General features: G+C 38.5%; 1 protein-coding gene across 8 annotated transcripts in view; it reads left to right on the top strand.

The window, feature by feature from the left end:
• The window catches only part of Rnls (renalase, FAD dependent amine oxidase), a 387,611-nt gene that overhangs the window by 290,734 nt on the left and 74,669 nt on the right, over positions 1-22,208 (top strand). Inside the window, exon 7 of one of the 8 annotated variants that reach the window (XM_005339189.5) lies at positions 1,796-3,168. The exons of the other annotated variants lie outside the window; for them this stretch is intronic. Coding sequence (XP_005339246.1) covers positions 1,796-1,948 — 153 coding nt within the window. The 3' untranslated portion in view covers positions 1,949-3,168. Of the gene's footprint in view, positions 1-1,795; positions 3,169-22,208 lie in introns of those variants that run through there. 8 annotated transcript variants of the gene reach the window in all.

Raw genomic sequence — 22,208 nt, 5'->3', positions numbered from 1 at the left:
CTTCCAGAAAAGTGAAAGGATGCTCTCAATGTTATGTTTGTATCTGGGTGACACAGGTGTCTAGAGGGCCATATCTTTAGACATTCAACAAGAGAATCTTAGTAACACCTCTTTTGTTAAAGCAAAACATAGCATATAAATAAAAATGTCCATACAAAGCTTTTTTGTATTTTAAAAAAAAATTGTAAAAGCATACACTAACTCAGACTATTTAGAACCAAAATCTCAGCATCCTAATCCAAATAGTATTTATTACATGTCTTGATTTTCTTCCTTGATTTTTAAACAAGTGAATCCTCATAGGCTTTACCCTGTTGCTCTCCATGAAAACACTGCTAAGAGGAGGCAGAACTGCCACAGGGTAGTCTATGTGAATGATGTCCCTGAAGCTATACCACAAAACAAACCTAAATGAGACTCAATTATAATAAGTTTGCGTATTTTGTTTACCTAGGGAGTTTGGGGAGCTTCCGTAGCCAACTAACTATCTCAGTGTCCAAGATAACTATGTTCCCTTCCCACCCATCCTTCTCACTGTGGATGCTTATTGGCACCATCCATGCTAATTTTAAGAATTGTTTTTCCAGGGAATAATTTCTGTACTCCCCCTATCATTTCAAATATTATAAACCTGTTTCTATAAAATAAATCTCCACCTTCAGTTCATTCACACCTTTTCAGCTCATAAAGTAATTAATTCTACATTTTCAATGGACATGTTTATTGACTTCTTTTTTTTAACTTTGAAACACCATATCCCCACATATCCTCCCTGCCACCTCTCTTCCTCAGCCAACCCTCTTCCCAAACACACATACAGGCACACACACCAATGTCTTACTTACTTACTAAGTAATATCTTACTTACTAAGTGTACTTACACTTAGCTCACTCTTGCCCATAGACTAGGCATTTACACATGCTGCTGCTTCTCCTTGGAATGGGCCTTTCTTACTTCCTTGATAGCAAAGTCAAACTTTTATGCATACATCAGACTTCTATAGTCACCTACATGGGTTGATTGCAATGAATTCATTAATTCATGAAAAGCAGTCTGCAAATGAAACATGTTCTGAAATATAGGAGGTGCTCTGAAAGCAGAAGGGAGCCACTCTCTGCCTTCCTATCAGTCTTTCTTTTAGGACTAAGAGCTCCTTTAGGACAGGTGTATGGCAGTTTAAAATTCTGCTGCTCCAGTACTCAGCATAGGGCCTACCTCAGAACAGAACTCAGGAAATGGAAGGAAGAAAGGAAGGGAAGGAGACAGTAGGGGAGAGGAGGGAGGAAATGTGTCTCAGTCCTTCTGTCCTGCTATTTACAAGATAACTTATGAACAAACAAACTTATTTCTTATAGTCCAGGAGGCTAGAAAGGCCAAGATCAAGGTGCTGGCAGATTCAGTGTCCGGTGAGGGCCCACTTTCTCAAGATTGTGCCTTCTTGCTGTGTCCACATGGTAGAAGAGACAACATGCTCCTCTGGCCTATTTTGTAAGGGCGCTTGTCCCTCATGACCTACTCACATCCTCAAAGGACCTGATACCATCACCTTGGGGGTTGGATTGCAACTAATAGTGAAGTTCAACATACTTCTGATTATCTTGTCTAATAATTGAAAATTTAAACATTTTAAAATGTCATTGTAAACAATTGGGCTAGGAGAGCAGTGCGGGCTCCTGGTTTTCATTTCCCTTGATGTTCCTTGTGAGAAAGCCTTCTGTAAACGGGTGTTGCCAGGACAGCACCACAGAGCACAGAATGTCAATTTAAGTCTTTCCCCCCACCCCACTTTTTCAGGTTACAAATGCTGCTGCCAACTGTCCTGGTCAGATGACTCTTCGTCTCAAACCTCTCCTTGTGTGTGGAGGGGATGGATTTACTCAGTCCAACTTTGATGGCTGCATCACTTCTGCCTTAAGTGTTCTGGAAGCTTTAAAAAATCATCTTTAGTACCTGTATTCTTATTGTTTACATTTTATTTTTGTTTTCCCAATTTTCTGTTGTCAGTTATTTAGTTTCTATTTTATTGAGAAAACTTACTGGAAAATTATTCTTCACTTATGGTCATTTTTCATATAGAGTATAAAATCAATTTTATAATTGTGATAGTTATAGCCCATATAAGAATGAAAACTCTTTGTACCTTACACCTTTCCCCACTTTTCTGAATTTCTGTGACCAATCCTTACTGGAGGAAAAATCCTTTAGAATGACAAATAGACTCCCCCAAAAGTTATGTTAAATCAGAAGTAACAGTTTGTGTGCCAAAACCTCTATTATCCTCTTGAAATCAGTTCTGAATAAAGAATAATCATCATGAAGACCTTGTTTTAGGTCTTCAACTGTGTCCTTCAATTAACATTTTTGCAAATTACCGATCTACAAGATTTCTCCGAACCTAGTATAATTTTTCTTTCTCCTTTTCAAGTTGTTAAATGATTTGAATTGTAGGTTATATGTGTCATCATTTTAGGTTTGCAGTTTGGAGGGCAACTTGACTGACAGAGGAATCTACCTATAGATTTTTAGAAAATAGCAAGATTTAACTTGATTTTCCAAGTCACACAGTACTTGCTATACTTAAAACAAATCTGTCTTAATATGAAAGATAAAAATTAAATGGAAACTGAGAGGAAACTTATCAGTCTTAACATTTGTATATCCTGTGGCTGGTGCTGTTACATTTCTGTACTCTCCAGCATGTGCTGTGGCATTTAGACTGTGTCAAGTTTAATGAGTTTTTTGTTGTCCAACAAAAAATTTACTGAACCAGAAAATAGATGCACTTAAAATAGTTCAATATTTGCCAACTTAGTAGTTTCAGCATATCACCCACATGCTTCAATGGCTTGACCCCATGACTTGCTGGCTGAAGAGAAATTATCCCTGGCCTTTCAGATAAGCTACCTGTTGCTCATTTGAAAAACAAAATGATGAGTTCTATTTTATATCGAAAGGAAAGAAATTGTTGCAGCCTCCTAAACTAAGTTTGGCAGAAGACTTCTTACCTTGGTAGTGTTTAAGGATTTACACCTACAGGCCCACTCTTATATGTACACAAATACAGGTACATGTGGGACTTGCTTAAGTATCTACAAAGTGGATTTTGTGATCCTATTGTTTCCTTTTGGCAATTAAATGGTTAAAAAAATTAAACTAAAATGCCTACATATGGTTAACGTCTCTTATTTTGAAAATAGAGAAACAAAAAAGAAAATTAATGCAGTTTCTGGAATAAAATATTGAAAAGTAGTGAGTTTGTTTATTTGTTTTTCATCATTGTGGCCCATGTTTGATTAACATTTGTCTTTCTATTGATTTTTCTCTTAAAATGTGGTAGAAAAGTCACTCAATCTAACTTGCATTTTCTTTTTTTGGGGGGTGGGGGGGGTAGGTACCAGGGATTGAACTCAGGCCACATCCGCACTCCTATTTTGTATTTTATCTAAAGACAAGATCTTACTGAGTTGCTTAGCGCCTCACTGTTGTAAGGTTGACTTTGAACTTAAAATCCTCCTGCCTCAGCCTCCCAAGCCACTGAGATTACAGAGAGCATCACTGCACTCAGCCCTAAGTCATGTTTAACAGATATAACTCATTAAATTGACAGCATCCTTTAAGAACAATGCTATAATCGTTTCATGAACTTACATCCTAGAAAGGAGGAGAGGAAAGATTCATAAAAGGGGTTGGAATTACTTAGAGAAAGTACTTTTCTACGTCATGACTAAAAACTCTAAGATCTCTTCATTCTAATGTCATTTTGCTATTTTAAACATTTTAAAAATCCCTTTTACATTTGGATTTTCATTTGCCTCTTCCTCTTTAGAAGTTAAATGGAATATATCTCCTGCTGTCCAGAGGGCCAAATGTGTCAAATGGCAGGACACTCTAAAAGACCACAGGGTGAAGCTATCAAGCTCCCCCAGTTGAATGGGGTCAGCAGGCTGAACTGGTTGCTGAGGTGTGTGTATTTCAACCCCACAAGACCACACAGCATCACTATATTTCCAAATAAGAACTTTTATTAATCAAGCCAGCCAAGGAAAGCTGCTCTGTTTTGAAAGGAGCATATTCAAGTGAGAAACGGCTTGAGCGGTGGGGTGATTTAATACTTGTTAGCTGATAAATATAGCCTTTGCCAGAATAAAACTTTATGATGCAGTGTTGAAAAGCTTAATTACTAAACTGTCTATGCACGTCTTGCACAGGCAGCAAGGGTGACAAATTATAGCAGCGGAATAGTATTTTTCACCTTTGGCATTTCTAAAGGGGAAAAGTATGCCTCAAAAACGTTGAGAAAGCAGTAATAATCCCAGACCACATATTACTGAGGGGAAAAAAAGACACTTCATTGAGTCACCAAGACTTCTGCACGAAATGTCATCATCTCCACCCCCCCACCCCCACCCCACCCCCCGCCTACCCACTACTTTGTTAAGAGAACAGGTCAGTTTTACATTTATTTGGCCTTTATACTTATCCAAGCATGTGAGTATATATATATATATTTTTTTCCACTTTTCATCCTGCAAAATAAGCAGAACAGGGAATTCTTGTTCATATCAAACAAATAAAGAAACTGAGTCGAGAACTTGGCCAGCTAAGGTCATACAATAATATCCCAGGACGAGAACCCAGGCTTCCCATGACTCGTTGCTATTTACTGGCACCATGCTGCTGCCAGATGAACATGATAATTAAAGCTGAGCTGAAATATTAGTTGGGGGTACAGTCAGCACCATGTGGTCCTCTTATTGATGTTTCATTTCAGAGAACTAACACTAATCCTGATGTGATATATATCAGAGTCTAAAATGGAGCAAAGTCTCCAGAAGTACTGGCTAAATGATTTATACTCCTGTTATTTTCATTCGCTGGTTTATTTCCTTCTTTGGGGGGCACTCACTGTGAGAAATAGCTGCATCCTAATGACACTGAATTTCCACCCAGCAGTAGCTGTTTGGCCTACAGACTTGCTCTGCGTTCATCCTTCTGTCTGTATTTCCCTTTGTGTCTTTGTTCTCCCTGTTTCATTCTTCTCTCCCAGTTTCTGCCATTTCTTCCTACTTTTAATTTTTTTCTTCCGTTTTTCTCCTATGCTCAATTCTCCAATCTCAGAAAAACCTGGAATATAACGTAATTATATTATGATTCATAGTATTTGGTACTTCCTTATTTTAATGTATCAGAGTTTTGTTTTGTTCCTACAATTTAAAATTCTTGATTTTGTTTGTTATTCAAGTGGATGACCCTCGTTTTGATTTTCAAAAGAGATGCAAGAATTTAAAATTGACTGTAGCTTTCAAGAATCCCAGTGCTAATAACAACAACAACAACAAAACTTGTACAGTTTCTTTTCTCTACTTCTTTACTCCTCCTATCACATATGTACAAAGCATAGTGCCAAGTTCTCTGGCAGATATAAAGGAGAATACCCATCAATATAACCAGCAATACCCATCCCAAGATTCTACCTAGGGAAGGCAAGACCCAGGGAGTGGGAGGCAGGGTAAAGGTACATTGCATTAGTCAGTTTTCCATTACTATAACAAAATATCTGAGGCTGAGTACCAAGAAAAGAAGTTGATTTTGTTCACACTTTTGGAGATTTGGTTTCATCTTGGCTCTGGTGAAGGCCTCAGGACAGAGCATCACAAATAGTGGGAATACAGAAGAGAGAGAGGAGACAAGAAGCCAGCAAGGGACAAGTAACAGTCTTACATGCTAGGCTACCACTGAGCTACATCCCCAATCCTTTTTATTTTAATTTGAGAAAGAATCTCACTAAATTACCCAGGAGAGCCTCAAACTTGTGATCCTCCTGCCTGAACCTCCTAGGTCACTGGAATTATGGTTGTGTACCACTGTGCCTGGTTTAGACTCCACCTCTTAAAGGCCCCACTACCTCTTAACATCACCACACTGATGATCATATTTTCCAATACATGAATCCTTAAGGGACACTCAACCCATATCCAAACCATGGCATACATGTTGGTACAGTGCAGGCAATGAATAAGATGCTAGATAGTCCTAAGAGAAATGTTTCCTTGAGGAACAGAGGGTCCCTGAACAGACACAGAGATACATCAGTCAAAGGCACCAGACAGCTTCTTTCCCCTTTACATCATAACTGGGCAGACCTAGCTGACTTCAGGAATCCAAACTGCATATGGGTATAATCATGACAAGCTAGTTGTTTCTATGGAGAAGCCTCAGAAAGTATGCTACGGCAAGAGGAAAGAGCCCTAACAAACCTCATGCTATCTGGTGAGACTAAGCTGCTCTATTCCAATCTAGAATGTACTGTATTTTAGCCAGAATCCTCTGACCCGATTAGCCTGGAGAAGGTGAAATGGTTGTGTAGCCCATATTTCCTTCTAAACAGTAAGTATCATGTACTTCAGATATCACAGCAGAATCCATCAGAAGAATCTGCTAAGGAGAAAGAATCTCTAAGAGATTGTTAATTAAAAAGGCATTGAAATGACTAAGCCTAGAGCCATCAGGAGACCATTTAGACCAGTTGTTCTTAACCAACTTAAACTTTGAACTCATCTGAGAAGCTGTAGAAAGCTATGAATCTTCTCATAACAATAACAGAAACAACCATACATGTATGGCCATAGAATTCGCATACCATTGAAGGCCTACTAACTAGCTGCTTCTTTTTGTAAATAAAGTTTTATTGGAATACAGGCCTGGCCCACTCTTTTCTTATTGTCTATGGCAGTTTTTTGCTCTACAAAACTATAAAAAGTGTTTCAGATATAGGCCTTGTTGTTTGAAAAATCTTAAATAGTTACTATATGGCCCTCTAAGAAAAAGTTTACTTACTCCTGTTTTAGGAGATTACAAACCCTATAAAACTATTTCTGGACATTCAGGGGTCTAGGGACCCCAGATTTAAAAATTCCAAATCTCACTCCTATCACTTTATGTAAATGCAGGATTATTTTAGATGCACACACCTGATACATTGTTCCTTGATCCTGTGCCCCATTATAAATTCTTTAAGGCAAACATGTAACTTTGCAGTTAAGAACATGTCCTTTGGGGTTTAATAGATCTACTTTTTAATATTGAGAAGATTTTGCTCCTCATAGTGTGGTCTTCAGGCATTTAAACAATCCCACTTAACCTCCTTTTTCATCTGAAAAATGAGTTAATGGTAGCTACTTCATAAGGTAGTTACAAGGCTTAAAGTTGCATATAAGTATGTGTTAGGAGAGTATGGACACAGTTAAGTGCTAATAAATGATAACTTATGATGATGTTGGTGATAAGGAAGGAGGAAGAAGGAAGAAAGGTTTGAGAAGATCCTCCTGGTGTCTCTGAGGCCTCTGGGAAGGCGATTTCTTTGGCATTTCCCGATAGGAGAATTTATGCGCTGAAGGCAAACTATGGTGGAACTCTGGAACTTACAAACTCTATGAAACAGAATAGCAGCTTCTACCTGCCATCAACTATGGCATCTTCCTCTTTTCCTGTTCCAGTCCATAAAGAGACAACCCACTTAGAGAAAATTCGGTGTGCTCCAGTGTACCTTGGAAAGAAACCAGGAAAGGTCATTACCAGGCATAAGGATGATATGAAATAGAAGCATTCTAACAAATGGTCTTTTTTTCTTAGCAAGTGTATGTACTGAATGCAAAGAATTGCACGCTTGGATTGGATTCTGCTGAAGATTATTTACTTAATCTCTGAAACACTGTGAAAACTAGGAGTGAGTTAGTTCACATTCTTAACATGTTTGGCTAAGTATGCAGATTCATTTCCTGTCCCTGGCCTTCATTTTAAAAAACTCAGTTCCCGGCGGTTTTCATGACATCTGAATCCACTACTTACTAGATGTAAAATCTTGGACCAATTTCTTATGTCTTATGTCTTCATTTATAAAATGTGGATACTAATTTTACCTACTTTAGGATTATTCTGATGGTGTTTAGTATTGTGCTCTGCATATAGAAAAATCTTCAGTAATCTCAGCTGTAGCTACACTCTCCATACATCATTTCTATTTATAGTCATTAGGTAATCTCAAAGCTGTTACTTTATGCTGCTTCCCATTATTTGGTGGAGAAATGGAGGGGGAGATGGAAAGCTGCTCTACCATTTGAAATAGCCTAATAAACACATGTATTTCACTTCTTAACATGCTACATACTATTCAAATTTTCTGCTGAGGAAAGCCAGAAATTCAAGTAGAAAAGTAAATCTAAGTACAGAAACCTGCTGAGTCTGTTTTATGGTGTTCTACTTGAAAAGCTGGAGTCATATATACTGAAATTAAAATTACGAATAATTGAGTTACCTAGAAAAGAAGGTTATGTGAACTTCAATTTAAATACTGATTAACTAGAAATCCTTTTTTGCACTAACTCTTGCATTACTATCTTTCCAAAATGCTTGGTTCACTGTTTTCTTTTTTACTTTAGTGCCAATGATATAGACAGTATAATAAAGTTGAATGGATTTTGCAAAGTCTTGATCTCAGGGTTTCATTAAAATGTAGTAAGCTTTTTGGAGACAGAGATTTTTGTCTTTTTTCTTCACCTTAAAATCTCCAGTGTCCAAAAAGTATGGGCCATTGAATGAAGGATTCAAGAACATTCAGACCATCAGCAATTAGGAAACTATACAGGATTATGTAACTAACGCAGAAAAAAAAATAGACAATTAACAATTTGAAGTCTGACAAGGTACAAATAAAAGAAAATGGGGGAAAAATTGAGTCTTACCTGTGAATGTATAAGCTCTACAAAAACAAAAATCATGTGAGACTTACCGAAAGTATATCTTCAAACCCTAGTAATACCACATATTAGCCCTTTGAATAATTTTTTTATTGAATAATCAAATGATTTAAAGAATCAAAATCTAAGTGAAAATGAGTACTACATTCCTTAAAACAAGAGAAAACTATCCTAGATATACGACATGTAACAGGGGCCATCTCTGTCTACTTGGTGTTTGTATATGCACATGTATGTGCCACAGTGGTGGTAGGGAAGGTGAATAATATTGTTCTTTTGAAAATTTTAATCAGCATGGCTACTATCGTGGCATATTCTGCTATTGTGGTTTATCACTAACCAGCAACATGCAATCAGGGTTAATTGGCTAATATTTTTATTTTCTTGATATTCTTTATTAAAATTGTTCTAAAGGTAACAGGAGTTAGGCTTAAAGTCAGACCCATTTCTACCAGACAGTTGTCAACCTCAAATGTGCACCATACACTTTAACCATGTTAGTAAGCCATGTTTATTTACCCTTTAGGAAATAATCTATTTACTGTGAACCAAAAGATGGTCAGATTAGTGAATGCATTGTGGAGGGAAAAAAAGGCAATGTCACTCAGTTGACAAATTAGTTCTATAAATAGGAAAGAGCTAAAAGAATAAATATTAATAATTGAAATAATAAATGCCTTATAATTATTTCAATAGTTGCTGAAATTATGTGACAGAATTTAACATGCATTATATACTATAACAAATATCACAAGAAAGAATAAATCAGTAAAACCTTTCATATTAGACTTGGAAAAAGTTAAAGATTCTTGCCTCAATGCTCTAAAATTTCTAGTGTGTGATTAAGACCTGGAAAATGCATAAGGGGTGTGAATGTTGAGAAAGCAAAATGATTACTCATTGCTGTCAATATGGTTATAGTCAGGAATTCAAGTAAACTAACTTATAAATTAATTAGAAATTACTGGAAAGGCTAAACTATAAACATTTAAGATCAATGGCTTTTCTACATGCCATAATTGTCAATGTAAATATGTTTTATGCATAATGTTATTAATAGAAAAAAAAAACAGAATACAAAGAAATAGCCCCAGAAAAATATATACAGAATTTATAAAAGAAAAAATTTTCATATTTTTACTAAATAATATTTTTTAAAGATTTGAATAGGTGGAAAGACATAGTGTCCTTAGAGAGAGATAGTTGAATATTATGAATTCTTTCTTATTTTCTCCTAGTTAATATATAGGTTATGCACAAATAACAGTGGGATTTGTAATCTAAAATTGTTTTCTTTAAATCAATCTAGAAAAAAATTAAAAGGTAAAAATAACTAATAAGTTATGAGCTATACGGTAATAACTATAGAAATTTTATCCATTATAAAAATATTAGAGGAGATAAATCAGTTTACCATTAGTCCAAGAATTGACACAAATCAATAAAAAATAAATAGCTATAACACAGCACTAATGTGATAAAGAAAGAAATACAAAACCAATGACAAGGGAAGAATTATTTAACAGATGATTTGAAGAAAATTGACAAGCTATTTATTTCTTTTAAAAAATCAGCTGTGATTCTATTCTTACCAAACAGTATTTGCATTTGAAAAGAGAAGGGCATTATACATCAGCAAGTAAAGAATGAGGCCAACCTTTTTATTGCTCTTCCTCTTAAAATCTTGTTTAACAGAAATCTTGTTTAACAGAAAAAAAAAGACAAATGCAAATGCATATGAACATGTTTTATCTCATGATTGATCAAAATGTGTACCTATGTGTATATGTTTGTGTATTTAAAATCATATTCTGCCTCATAAGTAAATAGAAAAACAGAAGTTAAAACTACAATGAAATGCGACTCTCAAACCTACCAAAGTGGTATCATTTTTAAAAAGACTAATTGTAAAAAGAAATTTTTTCAAATGACTGGCAGAAGAAAAAGCTTTTGCAACCTCTTTGCAAAGTAAATGACAATATGTATCAAATGTGTCTTTCTTTTTTTATATCATATTTACTTTAATATTTTCAAATGTGTTTTTTGAAAGCATATTTTTTAACTTAATGACTCTACATCTAGGAATCTGGCATAAAGAAAATACTCAAGAATGCAGACAATGATTTATCTGCAATATGTTTACTTAAGCACTAGTTACACTGGAGAAAAACTGGTAACAACCTAAATAGACACTAATAGGAAATGGTTGAATATTTTCTAATAGATCAAAATAGTGGAATTTAATGTAGTGATTTTAAAAAATGTGCTTTCAAAAGCACATTTGTCCATCTGGAATATAACTTCTGATACAATAGTACAAGAAAACCCACAATACAATATGCTCTTTTCTCTTTTACAACATAAAGTGTGTGTAATATGTGTTTATGTGTATACATAAATAAAAGCTAAAAGAAAACATTAAAAGAAAGCCCTTAAAGTGGTGGGATTTTGAGTGTTTTTTTTTTTTATTTTATTTTCCGTATACTTCTCTGTATTTTTACAATGACGGGCAATCACCAAATGGCTTTGTCTTGCATTGATTTAGAGGGCAGAACCAAGCCTTATAGCAACAGGAAAGCTATTGAAGCTAATATCAGAAAGAAATTTCTAACAAGCAGAAATTTCCAATGTGGAGCAGACCTCTGGAGGCGTCTGCCATCAAGAGAAGTGTTCCAGCAGAGGCTGGGAGGTCCCCATCCAGAGTGCTCCACAGTGGGGAAAGGTCACCCGACTGTGCTTCCCAACCCTGGCTGGGCCACAGAATCACCTGGGGAGAGGATAGAGTGCAGATTTCTGGGTCACAAGTCCTGTCTGACTGAATTGAAGATCCAGGACTGTGATCTGGGGATCTGCATTCGTCTATAGTTCCCTAGTGAATTCAGCAACCTGAGACAAAGTGTCTACAAGTGAAAACCCCCACCTTAGACTGTTAAGGCTGCTTCCAGATTGAAGACTCAAAGGGCTACAGATTACCTATCTGTGTTATTAAACACACACACACACACACACACACACACACACACATTATAGATGCAAAGATGCAAACGGAGGTTGGCTGAAGTTGGAGGGGACTCATTTGAAGTGTAGGACTGCAAACTGTTTTTAATAATTTGGACATTGAACCTCTGGTCTACTGGCCCTTGCGTTGTAGCGTGCATGAGAGAATGTTCTTGTTCTTAGAAAATACTTATTGCAATATTTAGCAGTAAAAAGGTATTTTGTTTATGATTAACTCTGAATAGTTCAGAAGAAAACAGTTATTTAGAGGTAGATAAAATAGAAGGCTAGATGAATTCAAGAAAAACTGTAAATAGGACTAACCTGGAAATTTAAGCCAAAGATAAATGGGGATTTTGTCCCCTTTTTGCATCATTTGTGTAAGCTTGAAATTATGTTTTAAGAAAATTACCTTTCAAAAATGGGAATCAAAAGACATCAAGGCAATTGCAATCTCTAGGCTACGTGAATTAAAATCATCAGGGCTATTTTCTCATGGATTCATTTATTCAACCAACAGGTGATCAAGGACCTATTCTATACCAGGCTGTCCATTCAAAGCACTTAAGGTATATCAGGGATCAATACAGTTTCCTGTCACATAGTGGTTACATTCAAGTAAGGTTAATGTAAAATTCAGATTCATGGGCCCTGGACTCACTGAAGTAGCATTTCTGGAGAAGGGATCAGGAATCCACATTATACTAAACATTCCTAAGGAGCTGCTTATATGTACTAATGTGGTGTTGTTTTTAAAATATGGACTTTAACCTGTAAATGGTTCACTATGGCAATTTAGGAAGCCAAGATTTTCTTTTTTTAATTAAAATAACTGCGAAAAGACCATGAAAAATAAAATTAGGATACTGAAACAAGGAAAGAGTAACTATTATTTCACAAAACTCTTGCATCACAAGGTAAACTGGGTTTCATCTGGAAAATAATTACTAGAAAATACTATATATAAAATACACTGCTGATCCAGTTCTTCCCAGCCCCCTGCACACACAAGTTCTTTCTTAGTCCAAATCTGGAAGCACAGAGATCCTGGAGCACAGAAACCACTTAAGAGGGACAGTCTGTTCTGGGAAGTTGACTCACAAGGAATATCCCTGATATGATAATACTTCCTTTTTCTTCTGGGCTGAGCCTGGAGCAGCATTCTCCCACAGATGGCAATGTCTCTAGCACATGTTGCCTCATTTTCTTTGATAGACATGACATGGCACACCACACTCTCTGTCCCAGCACTGAATGGCAGAGGTAAAGCAACAGATGAAAGGAAATCCTAGGACCAAATGTTGCCATTTTTGAGGTTGGTTTTTTGAAGAACAGGAACATAGAACAAAACATAACCAGTTTTTCAGGCCAAAGTGCTGATTCAGGCTCCTTATAGCAGGTCAAAACCACATGCAACCCCTACTGTGACCCAGATAAGAGATACCCATTGTCTTAATCAAAATGAAGCAGTATGGGGTGAACAAACCCGTGAGACAAGTTGAGAAGTCCACCCAGGCACTCTGGGAACCCAAGAGCCTGTTGAGCTAAGCAGGCCAGGGATGTTACTGTGGTTTACTTGTGAGCTGGTGCGGAAGTTCTGCTGTCACTAAGAAGAGAAATCCAAAGGCTAGTTCAACATAAATGCCCATCCCCAGCTCCCCGGGTGCATGGAGGGCAATCACAGGTGAGTCATAAGCAGGGTAGAAAAAGTAGAGATGCCCTCCAGAGTCCTGAGACAAGCTGCTTTTATCAAGCAAGAGAGTGTCTCATAAGGAACTGAAAATGGAATTACTCAAATCAAAAACTGCTGTCCTCACCAGTATGATTCCTTTCCTGACCCAAGTCTGGGAAGTGCCACCATAAACTCCCCAGATACAAATTTGCTCATCTGAGAAGGACAGCACTAGACATTCTCAGAGGTACTCAGGAGCATTTTCACAGCATTGGAAGCCAAGCCTCTTCTACCTCAAACCAAATCACTGAGATGCTTGATTCTGTACAGTTGTGGTAAAAATGCCCTCCATCAAAGACAGGCTACAATACCACAAGCCAAAGATAAATAACAGAGGAAATGATCAAGAGTGTGACCTCTTGCTGACCCTTGGAGCTAAATCTTTGCTAGACCTCAGAATATCAAAGAGGCTACCAGCCCGCCAAGAGCGATTTATGCATTAACAACATGGAAGCCACCTGAAGCAGCAGAAGCCTGGCTCTCCAGAAGTCTGAGGAGAAAAAGCCCAAAGAAATTTCTGGTTCTAGCCTCCAAAGCAAGGGTTTATTCACACTTCAAATGAAGAAATCCGTTCCCTTTAAAGTAATCCAGAAAAGGTATTTTCCATTTGCTCAGGAGTTGGGATTGTGTTATTTCCTGTCCGGTATTGAGATATTAGCATTTGAAAAATGTGGTCTCCTACCAACTAGCAAAGAAAATGAACTGAAAATGCAAGGGCCTCCCCTTCCTCCTCTTCCTCCTCCTCCTCCTCTTGCTGCAGATTTTGGTTATGGATTCAACTCGGCAAACATGTGGAGCGTTTGCTATTTGAGAAGTATTGTGCTGAGTTCTCAGAGGATGCTGGGTAGAGCAAGACTCAAGTTGTTCATGGAGGGAAGCACAAGTTCCTTTCTCAGAAGAATACCGCTGACTCAAAAGACTCCAGGTTACCACTTTCAGTTTAGGAAACACTGAGACACAAGGTAGCAAACTGAGACTGAATCTAACAAGCAAGAGTTGGCTCCTAAATTGCTGATGGAGTGCCTAACCTGAATGCTGAGGCAAATGCAGTTAAATCCTCAGAATAAAAGGTAATAAGAGAGACCAGAAGGCAGAACCTGACCACACAAGGAGTTCAAACCGATCAAATTTGCATTTCCTAGCTCTAAGACACTACAGAGTAGCAAGGACAGAGATTATGGGTAGAGGTAGGTGTCATTATCTCTTTCCTCTAATCAAAGAGATAGTCTCGCTCCTGGAAACCAAAAAGGCCTTAATATTTACAAAATGTATGTCTTTCTGGGTGTGGTGTTACATGCCTGTAATCCCAGCAGTTTAGGAGGCTGAGGCAAGAGGATTGCAAGTTCAAAACCAGCCTCAGCAACTTGGTGAGGCCCTAAACAACTTAGCAAGACCCTATTTCAAAATAAAAATTTGTAAAAAGGGCTGAGGATGTGGCTCCTTGTTTAAGCACCCCTGAGTTCAATCTTCAGTAACCCCCAAAAAAGAGTTTCCCATTGGACTAGAAACAGAAGAATTAAGGCTAGATTTGCTATAGCTGTGCCTTTTTATGGGGCAAACCTGGAGCTGCCAGGGAGCCCACAAGCTCAAGAATAAAGTTAACACCATGAAAAGTGGAGCCAAGAGACGGAGACAAACAAACCTAATGACATCATTGCACCATGAACCCCGACCTGGCCATTTTAGTTTTATGAATTAATAAGGTTCTGATTTAGCTTAAGTGAACTTGATTTGATTTTGAAACTCTAATTCTAATGAGAGAGATATACAACAGATGGGAGCTATGGATTCAATACACATCCTCCAGCCCTACCCCCACCCCATCCCACCAACCGGCCCATTGCACAGCCAAGTCTAGTCAGGGGAAATTCCATTTTTTTCCTTAATCAATCATAATACCTCAGCCCTGGAGGTGGGAGGGCATTTGGAAAAATATGAAGAACTTACTTGTTGGTGACATCTGGCTTTTAATGGGCATGGGCCAGGGATACTAAATGATCTGAAGGGTTTAAGATCATTCTGCCCGATGAAAGGTAGTCCTGTCCAAAACACCAGCAACCGCACCCTTGAAAAGCCCTAATGGAGTGAAAGTAGATATTGAAATCCAACTTAGAACTGGAAGCAAGCCTGAACAGAAATCTAGTTGGTATTGCTTCAATAGAAAAATCAAAAAGAAAGTCAAAGCCTAAGGAGAGTAGAAAATCAAAGAAAATACCGTCCCTCATGCATCCTTCAACCAGTGTCAACCATTCACAGAACTTTTTTGTTTACTAGCAAAACTTACCCCAAAGTTTTCCCCTTATGATTATAAACTCATAGAACTGCTTTCTTCTCATAATATTTAAAATTGAAATTTATCTAAGAACAGCCCAACCCCATCAGGCTGTGTCCTCTCTTCAGTGTGACTTCTGTGTCCCTTAAGAAGACACTTGAGTCATGTGTCTTCCTAGATACATCCCATTCGGATTTTTTGTTCCCCCTTCCTCCTGTTGTCTCTGCCTCCTTTCTGAGGCTTCCCACCAACGACGATCTTTTCGAAAATGTACCCAAACTCAAAATATGAAGGTTTGACTTTATTGTTCAGATACCCTCAATTTGTAGGTTTTATACTCTCCTTGGTTAAGCTTAACTTACAAATTGGTAGGGTTATTCTCCAGGAGGGCAGCCACTCCTTTGGTTTTATAGCATCTTATGTATGTTGCTTCTTGAGTTTGAAATAATGTGTCCTCAAACATCCACCAAGTGTCCAGCATCTTTGCCCTCAAAGATTTGTAACTCATTGAAAACAACTTACAGTATATATCTGTTTGGGTACTTTAGAAAATAAGCAGGGATGATATTCAGATGGCGATGCAGGTCTGACACCTGCACCAGGAAAGAAGGAATGAAGGGGGTCTCCACAGGAAGAGCCCATCCCTATAGTACAACCTCAAAATGATCTCAGCTTTGCCATTTGAGAGCCCCCAGAGCAAAAATTGCCTCCTAGAGGAAGAAAATGGCCCAGGAAGAAATGGGCCAGATCTTGTGCTCAGTGGCCGACTACCAGCCAACTACCTTCCTCACAGCAGTTTCTCTTAAAAGAGGATCTGAGTGTTGTACCTACTAACAGACACATTGGACATTGCGGGTAGTTTTATAAGGGAAGTTGCTTGACATAAGGTGTGTATGTGTGCGCACATGCATGCTCAAAAGAAAGGAGATTGCCTTGAAAGTAGGAGTCTGAACTGTGACATGATAAAACAGTGGAAACCACAATAGAATCTGTCTGGGAGACCAAGTCCCACCCCAACTTCTAGGCTTTGGGTTCAGTTGAAAGAGAACAATTTCACACCCCTTTCAAAAGCAGAGGCATTAGAAATGGAGCTGCCTGGCCCCGAGGGCAAAGCATTCTGGGAACACAGGGCATCCAGCATGCTGTGTTCACCATAAAGGGGAAAAGCCCTCTGTTTTGACCAGGAATCAGGGGAGTTATTTTGGGAGCAGCCTCGTCAGTGACCCAGATGTTACCATTGGAGTTTCAAAGTTCTGAAGAACACAAGCCTTGAGAGTGCTTTTCCGCTGGCCTGTATTTCTTTATTCACGGGGCTTTTTGTACAAACCTGCTACACATCCAGCATTCATTCTCAGCGGAGCCTACAGAGAGGAGGGCCATTATCATTAGAGAGGGTGAGCCTTCCTGGGAAGTGACTTGCCTGCCCGCTCAGGGGACCCGTGGCTTACTGTCACATGACTATATGGCCTGGGGAGAAAGCACTTGGAATTTGCACATACACATCAAATTTTACAAGTCTATCTTTTGGTCGGTAAAGTGCCATATATAAAAAAGCCCAAGAAATGACAATCACTTTTCTAATCCTTGTGAAGTTTTCTGAATGAATTTCTCTGATGTGAACTGCTTTGTGCTGCCTACTGGGGAGATGAAGGAAAGGAATCCTAGCCCTAAAAGAATGATTGATTAATTCCCCTCTCAGGCCACCTGTGAGTAATCCCAGACTCTCCTCTTACTTGAAAGGGAAAGATAAATTAGTTATAATAACCAGAATTATTTGGGTCCTTTTGCATTATCTCATTTTATACATAGGATAACCGTATCAGGAAGGTATTGCTGGGGCTGAGGGGGGGGAGCAAAAAGATATTATGCCATTCTCCTCCTTGGACAGATGAAGACACGTAGACTCAGAAAGCTTAAGTAATTCAACTAACTAATCCAATCAGCGAATAGTTCAGCTGAGACTTGAACTCTGGTCAGTTTGATCTCAGAGCTGTACCCTTCACCATGTTGTCATACTTCCCCATCAGTGCACTCAGGGCAGTCCAGGTTTTGCACAGCATGAGTTTATACAGTTTGAGGTAGTATAAGTGTGAAGGGGGAGAAGAAGGCTTCTTTAAGAAAAAGTAAAAAAAAAAAAGTATCATATATATGATATTTTATAATATATTTTGTATATATATATGATATATATTTTGTATATATATATATATACAAACAAAATTCAATATGAGACCTTAGAAGGCAGAGAAGATGGAGGGTAGGCTTCATTAGCTTCACAGTAAATAACTTTGACTGTATAAAACCTGTTGTTGCCAACAATATTATTAGGAAGAAGAAGAATTCTTCAGGTTGACATGCATGAGAATTCCATTGATGGTTTAAGATTTTTGGATTTCCTTCAGATATCAAAGTTGTTCTAGACATTCAGAGATACCACATGACCCTTTCCAGCCACCATATAGTGTCTACATCTGAGTCACACACCCTCAGCTCAAATTCTCTTCATGAATTCCACTTCCCACCTGCCTCATCTTCTCTTCAGTTATCCTTGCATTTTTGTTGGCCATACTTCTGTCATCTTCTTCACAACATTGATGTCTTCTGCCAGGTTGGAAATGGGGATTTTCTTCCTCACTCAGATGAGAATTGGAATCTTTGGCAGCTCCTCCTTCCTGTGTCTTTTCAATTTCACTTTGCTAACTGCACAGAAGGTGAGACATTCAAAAATGATTCTCAACCAAATGGTCTTAGCCAATCACTGAGTTTTCTACAAGATGCTTCTTGAAAATGATGATTACAATAATTTGGTTTGCCTTAGACCATATTTTAATGATAAGTAGGTAGAAACCAGTATGTAATGGCATTTGCTATTATTCACATGAAATTTTGAATTACAAAATGATTCAAGTCCACAGGGTGGATGTTCAGAGAATTCTAGGACATCCCAAATGCTCTTCAGCTTAAGGATTTGAGCTCACTGGCAACAGAGCATTAAACCACAGTTTTCCCCCCATGTCCTCACAATCATTGCAGCAGAACTGTCTAGGTTCCAGTGATGGGACTAGCCTGTCTTTCCTAATATCCACACATTACAAGGGTGGATGTAGCCACTAAAACTCCCAAGGTAAGAGTACCTCTGCAGAAGATGATCAAATGGAGCCTATCATGGCTTCATAGCCAACCCGTAGGCCTGGGACTTGGTCCTAAGCACCCCCTGATCTCACCTTGAAACTGGGATCTGTCACTTTCCCCATTACCTCAGTTTGCCCACTGATAAAAGGTAAGAATGAATATTTGCAGTCATCAAGTAATGATTGCAGTTTGCATGGAAATCTCCCAGTGATTAGTGCAGCCATGATTAAAATGCATAACTGGGCTCTACAGTTCAAATACATTATCTCATGATGTTTCCCCCAATTGTGCTAGGAAGATGTGATATCTTCTTTGTACAGCCATGGAAACGAAAGCTCAGAGAAATTAGTTAATTTGCCCAAAGGCACCAGAGCAGAGTCAGGGTTTGTACCTGACCTCAAAGACTGTTCTTTCTACCATTCAAGTTAGATTCGATTTAACAGGATCTATACATAATGCAGAGTCCTGGACATTTGTACTTAGGGTCCAAAGTCCTCTGAAAATGTATACCTAGAATCTCTGATAGGAATTAATATTAATGTCATTGTCAGTCAACAATATTTAAAAACTACCTACCAGGAAGAATGGCAATAACACTTTTTACTCCAAGCCCCTTTATACTTCCTTAAAGTACTATCTATATTTATTGTTGCATTTTTGCTCTCCCAGAAATACTTTGAGTTCTTAGAGAAAAAGGAAACTGGTGCCCATGGAGGTCAAAGGACTTGCCTGGTCAATTATAAGGTACTCTGACTCTTCACCTAGTGGAATTACTTTTGTGGGGAAGGATGTGTGCTTATACATGTCTGATTTAATTATTTAATGTACTTTTAAGGTAAAAGAATAAGTGTTTATCATAACAAATCAAATAACACTTGCTTTAGAGGTTAATCACCTTCCCCTTTCTTCTTCCATTCACACGTGCCTCAAGTTATCCATGGTCATGGCTCCGTGTATAATCTTCCACTCCAGACTGGAATTTCGTGGTAGGAAAGATTATATCATTGGCTGAGTCACGGAGTAAAAGGCAGTTCCTCCAGGAAGTCAAGAAGGGTGATATTACAATTTTGGGCACACGAAGCCATCGGAGATGCTCCCACTGTCTCTAGACTCTGTTTCTGCTTCCCACTTACCCCATGCCTGATTCTCCTTCCTAGTCTGGTCGCCCAGCCTGGATACAAACGAGGCTCCAGGGTTCATTGCCACTGGCGAAGCTTGATGTGCCCTCAGTTTGTCACCCACTTGACGCAATATCTGTTCATCTGAGTGCTTTAAAAAATTGTGAGCCATACCCACTCTGTCACCCTAGCCAGCTGCCCATACTTCCTCTGAGGGTGTTGTGGTCTCTAAGGATGATGTTATAAGATCTTTGAATTAGGAATGAAATCCTGGTGCACCCTGTGCTGCATATAAATGCCCAGAGTTCTTCCATCAATCCCTTTCTGCCATTCTCCTGACCATGTAAGAGTGTCTCTTGGGCTCTGTCTTAAGATTGTTTTACAATCACTTAACTTACACTCACATCACGTCAATTTTGACATCATAATGTGATTTGTATTGATCTGAGGCGGCCATCAGGATGAGCTCATAACTATATCAAAACCTCTGTTGAGTAAATAAAGAACTTATTTTGTATGTGGAGGATGATGGAGCATGGAAAAATCACAGAAAGGGACCAGAAAAAAATACAAGCTCAGTGAGGAAATTTTAAACATCAAACATTTTTTTTTTTACACAAAATACCAAAGGTCACTAGTCTCCCACATCAAATACACAGACAATTTTTTTAAACAAATCCATTTCAGTCTGAGTCTTGAAACAAGTCTAAAGTATGTGATTTTGCAAAGATGATGCTGGGGTAATTTTAATTTTGTTGGTTTTCAAATATGAAGGAGGAACAATTTGAGATGTAAGAAGAGTGGGGGAGAGTGAATGGCCCTTCAATCCCTTCAGAGTGGTTGACATTTGAATATGTGATCCCGAAGTGCAAAATTCCAGGATCACATTCATTTGCGGACCTAAGATATCGCCAGTCGGGCAAAACAGGCTCGGAAATGTGGCTTCGTGCCTGCTTTCAAAGAGCTAGCAGTCCCCTTTGTATTCAACTAAAGCTAAGTTTAGCACCCCACACTTTGCCCGAGATACAACCTCCACATTTGTCTTGGCAACAGTTCAAGGAGGGGATGGGATTTGGTGGAATCAGCATGAAAATGATCCTTGGTCCATATCATCCTGTCTGCAGAAGGCGGATGGAGACGGAGGGTTTTCAGGCTGAGTTCCCGCCGACCTTAACTGGAATAACTTGCTCTCTTTCACATCTGCAGCTGTGTCCTCCTCAGGGAGTTGTCCAACTAAATGTGATTTTAAACATCTGTCAGCTAAATCAGAGCTCCAAATTTAGCACTCGGGAACATTATGTGGATTTGTGATGCTCGCTGGAGAACACTGGATCCATAAACCAAGCTCACATGAGACAGCCGGGTGGTACTCTGGTTGGTAATTTCATCTATGACACATTTAATTTGGCTGTACATTTATGAATGTTATGTAAAGGGAAAGAGTGACCATTTCCTTGCTGAAATTCTTTCTGAATTGAATGGCTGCAAGATCAATAACAAGAAGGAAAAGCCTCTACGCTGGGAACCCAGACTATATCCATATCCAATCATTTGCCTGGAATTAAAAAAAAAAAAAAAATCCCCACAGGCTGGTTTTATCTGAATTTCCTGAAATTCTATTTTCCACCCCAAGCCAATTTTCTGATCCAGTTAAAACTTTGTTCTGCTATATTCATCCCAGAAGAAAAGAAGTTCTGCATACAGTCGTCATTCTAATTTGTCACCTTTGAAGATGTCAAATTGTATGTGAAAGTCTTCTGGCTTCTTTTCCTTTGTTGTATTGACGCTTCTGAGATACGAGCTGCTGTTAAGGAAAATTATGAGGCCAGCTCTTTGTTAAGGCAAGTCTCTGTGATTAGCTAGGAATTCCGAATGCATATGGCAGTTTGCAGCCAATCCTATTAATTCCCAAGATCATGGTACCCTTAAAGGGAGACATGGGGAGAAATAGCATTACAATACAAGATGGGTTGGTGATAGATGATTTATTGCTGTATAAAGCCTTGTGAATTTTCTCTACTTAGGTTAGTGCAAAGTCTCATAGCTTTCAACATTCATTCCTCAATGAGGCTTCTTTGGTTTCTCAGCCGCAGATAGTTACCCACTTCTCGGAGCTGCCAAGGCAGGTTGTATGCCTCTGCACTGGTATTAATGTGTGGGGTTGTTAGGGAGTGTCTTCAACACTGTGATTTCTATGGAG

The sequence above is a fragment of the Ictidomys tridecemlineatus genome, chromosome 1 (genome assembly GCF_052094955.1).
Source record: "Ictidomys tridecemlineatus isolate mIctTri1 chromosome 1, mIctTri1.hap1, whole genome shotgun sequence".
Lineage (NCBI taxonomy): Eukaryota > Metazoa > Chordata > Mammalia > Rodentia > Sciuridae > Ictidomys > Ictidomys tridecemlineatus.
This window is presented reverse-complemented; position numbering and strand designations above follow the sequence as displayed.